The sequence below is a fragment of the Echinops telfairi genome, unplaced genomic scaffold (assembly GCF_000313985.2).
Source record: "Echinops telfairi isolate 266 unplaced genomic scaffold, ASM31398v2 ScPeMD7_7410;HRSCAF=8448, whole genome shotgun sequence".
NCBI classification, from domain to species: domain Eukaryota; kingdom Metazoa; phylum Chordata; class Mammalia; order Afrosoricida; family Tenrecidae; genus Echinops; species Echinops telfairi.
The window spans coordinates 17,680,167-17,687,770 of NW_022111310.1; the positions used below are offsets into that span (position 1 = coordinate 17,680,167).

Below are 7,604 nucleotides of genomic sequence, written 5' to 3' on the forward strand. Positions count from 1 at the left end.
GTGTGTGTGTGTGTGTGTGTGTGTGCAGTGGTGGTGGAGTCTGCATCCCTCCAGGTGATGGGGAGAGAGAAATAGAAGCAGTGAGGTCTTTTCCCTGAGGCTGTAAACAGGGCTGGCCCTCCCCCTGGTACCAGAAGAGGGATACAACCCCTCTTTCTCTCTGAGCCTGGGATGCTGAGCAGGCAGGCACACCCTGTGCTCGGGAGCCTGGCGGTTCCTGTGGGACGGAGACATTGCTGGACAGACAGTGAGGGGCTGGAGAGAAAGGGAGGAGCAGCAGGCTTCCTGTCTCTGCCTCCGTTCTCAGTCTCTCTCTCTCCTCCTGTGTTCTGGTCATGGGCTTATTTGTTCATTCATCAGATTCCTCAGCGCGCTCCGTACGCCCTTATAGGCCGGGTGCTGAGAATTCACAGAGCAGAGCCAGCCTGGCTGTCCTTCCCGGCCCCGCCAACCCCCTGCTCCTTTTCTTCCCATACCTGCAACCAGTCGGAATAAAGTCTCCTGACTTCCCCCACGCCTCTCGGCCAGTTCCACTTCTTCCCATCTTCCCTTGCTCATTCCTCATCCCCACCCCACCCCCTCTGCTGACCAGGCTCATCTTGAGATGCTAGGTTCTCCTTCCAGGCTCCCTCCCACCCCATCAGAGTGCTTGGGAGACGTCTAAGGTTACGTATATTTGAGCCTGGGTTGGGGTAAGGGACAGGACCTTGATTTTCATAGTCTTGCTGGGGGTTGGGGGGCGGGCAGGGAGAAAAGGGGAAGTAGGACAAACTGATGTATCTTGGAGGAAGCACGGCAGTGTGCTTCTGAGAGGACGGGATGGAGAAACTTCGTCTTTCACACTTGGGACATGTTGTCAGGAGAAACCAGGCCTTGAAGAAGAACATGGTGCTTGGTCAAGGGAAGGGGACAAGGGAAAGAGGAAGGAGGGGGACGGACGGACACCGTGGCTGCAAACCATGGGAACCGTCATGAGGTTGGTGCATCATCCAGCAGTGTGGCCTTCTGCTGTGTGCTGGGCCGCTAGGGGTCAGAACCGCTGGATGGCACCAGATAGCACCAGGACTTTGTCAGGGCCAGGTGAAGGTAGGGGACATGGCTCAGCCAAAGAGCCATCCCCAGGGAAGGTCGACACCTCTCCCACTGTCGCCCGGGCAATTCACACGGCCACCTCTAGTGCCCACAGTGGGGTTTGTCTCCCAGCAGCCAGCCCTGCCGCATGGGGGTGTCTGGGTCTGCAGGCCTGTAAACTGTGCAGGGGCTTCTGAAAACTCTCTCCCCCCACCCCCCCACAGGGCCCTCCGGGATCTCGTGGCCCACCAGGCATGAGGGGAGCCCAGGGACTCCGGGTAAGTCAGGCCCAGGCCCGGACAGTGGGCTGGGCAGGGACGTGTGGAATGGGACCCAAAGAGTCACAGCACCAGCCAGGGCTCCAGGCCTGTCCTTCCCTCCTGCCCACTGCTCTGCTGAGTACCAGGCCGTGCCATCCAGTGGGTGCAGAGGGCTTCCTCTGCCTGGGCTTTGTCTGTGCCTCCTTCCCACCGGCCTTAGGTCGCACATGCCATGCACCACACGGGAGCCCTGCGGGCATAGTGGTTCTGCACTGAGCTGTTAACTGCAAGGTCAGCAGCTCGAGACCACCATCCGCTCCATGGGAGAAAGATAGGGCTTTCTACTTCCGCCCGGAATTACAGTCTCAGAAACCCACAGAGGCAGTTCTACCCTGGCCTGTGGGGTTGCCAGGAGTTGGCAGTGAGGGTGGCTTATTTGATTTTTAAGTGCCTCACACCGCTGTGGGCACTGTAGCTACTGCAGGGACTAGGACAGGAGTGCACCTGCCAGCCCTCAGGACCCAAACAAGCAGGTCAAGCAGTCCACTTAGCGGATGGCCTAGTTCGGCTTGCAGCCCTCGAGGGTGGGAGCATGAGGCTCAGCAACTAGGGAGCCCAGGGAGGGTGTCAGGGAAGCTTTCTGTGGGAGGGCGGCGGTGCCTGAGCGGATTTCAGGCTCCAGAAGGAGGGCAGGAGGAGAAGTATGGACAGAGAACATTTGGGTGCCTGGGGTGTACCCCCATGACTGCACAGAGGGATGGGAAAGGGGCCAAGCCAGGCGGGGCCTCAGAAGCCACAGCCAGGCCTCTGGGCTGTGCTCCCAGGGGAGTGGGGAGCCCCAGGGCGTGAAAGGAGAGCTGGCCTGAGCACCAAGTTGCTGGGTTGCTCCAACGTCTATGCGCTCGGCTCCTGGTGCTTGGTTTGCACCCTGGGGCCCTCAGAAGGGAGGCCCCCAGGCCTGCTGCAGAAAGTCAGCCACTGAAGATGCTGCAGAGCACAGGTCTACGCGGACACCGCGTGTCACCGCCGTGGTGGGAATCCACCCAGCCTCTGCTCTGGGCTCTGTTGCTGTGGGTCTGAGCACAGCAGCTAGGAAGGATGGCTAGGCCTTGCCACGTGCTTAAGAGCCCTGGCGGGACCGTGGGGAAGTGCCCAGCGGCCAGCAGAAAGGTTCACGGTTGGAAGCCCTCAGCCACGTCGAGAGAGGAAAGAGGCAGCTGTCTGCTCCCGTAAAGCTACATCAGAGAAGACCCCGAGGGGACAGCTCTACTCAGTCACCCAGGGTGGCTAAGGGCTGGACATCGGTGGGACAGCACGCAGAGACTAGGTACCAAGCACGATGGTTTCCTGCACTCTCCAAGGGAGGTGCTGGTCTTACCCCATTTTACAGGTGAGGAAGCGGAGGCACAGAGAGGTGAAGTCACCTACCTGCCTCACGGTACACAGCTAGAAAGTGGCGATGCAGGGATTGGAGCCCATGGAATCTGGCTCTTCTCCACACTGGATCCAGCCTTATTTCCCATTATGCCAGGAGGGAGGGCTGAGGCTCTGGTCTCCTGCCCCGCCCGGTCCCCCTAGTGTCCAGGAGAGCCCCGTTGTAGGAGTGAACTGGATGTCTCAGGTAGAGCAGGCCCCTGAGGCCCTAGAGCTGAACTCCGTGCTCGGATCCAGGATTCCTCATCTCCTCTTGGCTGGATTTCAAAGGCCTTTAAGACCCTCCCCCTCCCCAACCAGATGGCCTGAGCAGGCCTGGGTGAGGAGGGATTAAGCGTCATTCCTCTGGCCCAGGCCCCTCCCCAAGCCATGTTCTGGGGCGGGTGCCCAGGCCCACAGCAGCCAGCCCCCCACCCCCTACCCGTTTCCTCCTGCCCCTGGAAGCTGGAAGTGCTCCGGCCCTGCCTGCATCCCAGGGTGGGCATGAGAGAGCCCCACCTGTCTCTCTCAGCCCTTCCCTGCAGGAACTTGAAGAATGCGTCTTCTTTTTGGAGAAATCCCTGGCCCCCAGCCATGTCAGTCTCTGGGGCTCAGGGAGGGGGCAGTAGAAAGTCCAGCCTCCTCCTGGGTCAGGCAGGGCTGCAGATCCTCTGGGGTTGGCTCCCCCAGTCCTGGCCCAACAGGGGGCCCTTCACTGACATGGTGGCCGGGGACCGCGACTCAGGACAAGCCCCTGCGCAGCTCCAGGCTCAGCCTGTGAGCCTTGCTGCTCGATGAGCCTCAGTTTCCCCACATGGGTCGAGAATGCAAAAAAGGCCCAGACGTCTACAGCGGGGCCCCCTGCCTGCTGCTCTGCCTGGGGAAGACAGGCCAGCTGCCCAGCCCCTCTGCCTGGGAAAAGTGCGTGCTAAACCCAAGTCTTCTGACTGTGGCCCTGGGGTGGGATTGTAGCTATCCGAGGTCTGGCCCCGTCCTGAGGGTCTCAATCTCCCCAAGTACCAGCCAGGGGCCCCACCAGCTGCTTTGTTCTCTTCTCCTGAGAGTGGGGGGCTAGAGCTCAGTAGACTTGGCTTTAACCACTGGGTCTCCCATTTGACCTTGGGCAGCTGCCTTCCCCTACAAAGCCTCCAGTGCTTCCTCTGTGGAAGGGGTCATTAACAAGTGACCTCACAGGGATGCCATCTTTAATGCGGACCATGCACATAGTAGGCACCTGCTCTGGCAGCAGCACACAGTAGGGGATCAGCACATAGACCTTTCCTCCGGTTCATGTGCCCTTTGTCAAGGGCGCTGTGGTCAGCTGGGTTTTCTGTCCTGCACAAGGACTCTCACAGTTGAGTCTTCCCACTGAGCTTTACCCCGGGCCTGGCTAGCAGGCAAGCTGGCCCCCATCACCAGCATCTTCCTCGGGGAACAGACTCAAGAGAGGACACGACACGTGGCTCTGGTCAGAACCCAGGCCTGCCTCCAGGCGGGTGGGCGGGCAGCAGAGTGGCTCCACCCAAGCGACAGGGTGTGCTGCTGCCCTGCCCCTCTCCCTGCAGGCAGGAAGGTTGGCCCTTTTCTCCCAAGGATGGGTTGGGATGAGCTCATCCCATCTGCTGTACAGTGGCAGATCGTGGCGATAAAGAACTGGCCATTCCAGCTCCTCCCTCTGTGTGACCGTGGACAAGATGACCTGTGCCCTGAGCCTGCCTGTGTCGTTGTAAACTGAGGAGGTGAACTTGCTGCTGCGATGAGAATCGCTGCTGTGAATAGAACATCCAGCCTCCCCCAGCGTGCCTTCGACTCCAGGATAAACAGGATGCTGTGAGATTCAGGCCAAGCCCTCGGGGCCCCTGGGTAGCCCTCCTCCAGGCCAGGCTGCGCACCCCTCAGCTCAGCCTCTGCCCTGCCTCCTGGGGCCTGGAACCCCACTCTGCAGGTTCTAACTCCACCAGACCTGGTCACCGTTTAACACAGGCCACCAATGGACACTTTGAGTCGGTGTAATGTCTCCTGCACAGTCCGACGACACTGTTCCTACGGGCCAGAGACCAGGGCTCAGAGAGAAGAGGGTTCCCTCCCCAGGTCACACAGCAAGTCCGTGGCAGCGCCAACACCAGCACCCAGGCCCTCTGATGCCCAGGAGGGCTTGTTAAGTAACCCTCATCTTGAATCTTGAGAGTCCCCATGACAATGTAACGTGAACTGCTTATTTCAAAAAGGGGATCCAAGGAGGAGTTTGATAAGCTACTCCTCCCTGTCCCTGTCCCTGTCCCTGTCCCTGGGGAGCCAGATGCCTCCTCTGGCAGGAACAGGCAGGGACAGGAATCGGCCACAATTGAGTGCCTGCTCTATGCCAGGGGCTGAGCTGGCCTGTCTTGAGAGGGCACTTCCTTGCACCCGTTTCAGAGATGAGGTGACTGAGGCTCAGAGAGGAGCCGTCCCCACTGTGCCTAGTCCTGGCCCTGCAGTGGTCCTCAGGCCCTGGGCCAGGAGCCCCGGAGTGACCTGTTCTTGGGGCGTATTAATCAGTGACGCACCGGTTAAGACCCTGGTGTGAAAATGAAGCACAGTGAGTCCCAGGCAGCCGATGAATCGCAGTGTACCTGGTTGGATTTAAATGAAACTCTTTGTCCCATTTTCAAATGACTTTCCCCTGCTTAGCTTTCTCATTCCGCCTCCCACCTGGGCTCTCACTCAGTCCCCTTGGTCCGCGGGCGTAGGGCAGGCAGCCTCCGGCTCTCAGGATGCTGTCCCTCACAGGACCCGTGTCGCCCGGCGGTGACCCTCTGCCCACCTCTACAGAGTCGCCTCCTTCCATGGGCCCTTTCCACGGGACTGCCCCCCGCCTGTCCCTGTGGAGCCTCCGCGGAGGGGTGCGTGGGACAGCCGTGTGTGGACCCCAGCGGGCACTCATTGTCAAATCATTTCCATCAAGTCACGTCTGGCCCTGTGGGACCCTGGGGGACAGAGTAGAACTGCCCTGCGGGGTTTCCAATGCCATGGATCTTCAGGGAAGCAAACCGCCACATGGTTCTCCTGTGGAGTGGCTGGTGGATTCCAACTGGTAACTTTTTGCTTAGCAGTAGTAATCACTAAGCCTCCAGGGCACCTTCTAGACTAGAGGTGACTGTGCTGTGGACCCTGCACAAATCACTCAGTTCCCTTGGCTGGGCTTCTCTTCCCAGCTATCCTGAGACCCTCGCTGCTCTCCACGTCCCAGTCGGGGGTGCACTGGGGGATGGTCGTGTTGGTTAGCCCTGGGCCTAGAGCTTCAGGAGGAGCTGCTGTTGCATGCACCCCACTGCCCTGTGAGCTGGGCCAGATGAGCTGACAGCTGTCTGGAGATGGAGCTGGCTGCACACATCTGGCTGTATCCAGGCCCTCCCTCCCGGGTCCTCCCTGGCCTGTGACCCTGACCTGCTCCTTCTAGTGAGCCGCTGCATCCGGTGGGATGGCTCGCTCGGCTGCTGGCTGTCTCAGAGTTAATGAGATGCCACTCTCATTTTGCAGGAGAGGGAGGGCTCCAGGCTGAGACACCCACACCTTCTCTGTGGACCCTTTGCACAGGCTGACCTGCCTTAGGGGAGGTGTGGGCAGGAGGGGAGGGCACAGAGCCCTGGGCTCTGGGTAACCCCACCCACCTGGTTCCCAGCCTGAGGGAGACCTCTGCCATCCACTAGTTCCTTGTTCCTATTCCAGGGCCCCCAAGGACCAGATGGAACAACTGGGGAGCCGGGGTCCCGGGGCCTGAAGGTACTGACCCCCATGGTGTATCTCCCCCTCCACCCCAGCAGGTCAGGAATTGAGAACCCCACTGTATGCTGTCCTCAGCACCAGGGCCATCAAAGACTTTGGCATCCAGGGAGCCTTCCCGGCAGGCTCCGGGTCCTTGAGCTTGTCCCAGCCTCGGGCCACTCCCCCCGGCCCCAGACTCTGGAAGCCCAGGCGGTCTTGGATGGGCCCATCAGTAGCTAGGAGTGCTGACCTCCTCCCAGACAGAGGGGGCCATGGCCAGCCACGCCCCTTGGGGGCCTACCTTTACTGGCCTGCACAGGGGTGCGGGGTGGACACCCTGGTCCCCAGGTTCCTTCATTCCCTTGGAGTGTGTAAGTGTCCCTGTGTGGGTGTGGGTTTGTCCCTGTGTGTTTGTGTGTCCCTGTGTGAGTCTGTGTTGTGTGTCCCTGTCTATGTGTGTCCCTGTGTGTGTATGTGTGTGTGAATGTCCCTGTGTGTGTATGTGTGTGTGAATGTCCCTGTGTGTGTATATGTGTGTGTGAGTGTCCCCATCTGTGTGCGTGTCCCTGTGTGTATCCATATGTGTGTCCATGTGTGTGCATATGTGTGTGTACCTGTGTGTGTCTGTGTTTGTGTGTCCATGTGTGTGTCCCTGTGTGTGTGTCCCTGTGTGTGTGAGTGTCCCTGTGTGTGTGTGCCTGTTTGTGTGTCCCTGTGTGTGTGTACCTGTTTGTGTGTCCCTGTGTGTGTGTCCCTGTCTGTGTGTGTGTGCCTGTTTATGTGTCCCTGTGTGTGTGAGTGTCCCTGTCTGCGTGTGTGTCCCTGTGTGTGTGCCTGTTTGTGTGTCCCTGTGTGTGTGAGTGTCCCTGTCTGCGTGTGTGTCCCTGTGTGTGTGTGCCTGTTTGTGTGTCCCTGTGTGTGTGAGTGTCCTTGTCTGTGTGTGTGTGTCTGTTTGTGTGTCCCTGTGTGTGTGTGTCCCTGTGTGTGTCCCTGTGTGTGTGTGTGCTTGTTTGTGTGTCCCTGTGTGTGAGTGTCCCTGTCTGTGTGTGTATCCCTGTGTGTGTCCCTGTGTGTCCCTGTGTGTGTGTGCCTGTATGTGTGTCCCTGTGTGTGTGA

General features: G+C 59.5%; 1 protein-coding gene across 1 annotated transcript in view; it reads left to right on the forward strand.

Moving 5' to 3' along the window:
• The window catches only part of COL27A1 (collagen type XXVII alpha 1 chain), a 141,458-nt gene that overhangs the window by 92,752 nt on the left and 41,102 nt on the right, over positions 1 to 7,604 (forward strand). The window contains exons 28-29 of the mRNA XM_045296543.1: positions 1,296 to 1,349; positions 6,453 to 6,506. Coding sequence (XP_045152478.1) covers positions 1,296 to 1,349; positions 6,453 to 6,506 — 108 coding nt within the window. The remainder of the gene's footprint in view (positions 1 to 1,295; positions 1,350 to 6,452; positions 6,507 to 7,604) is intronic.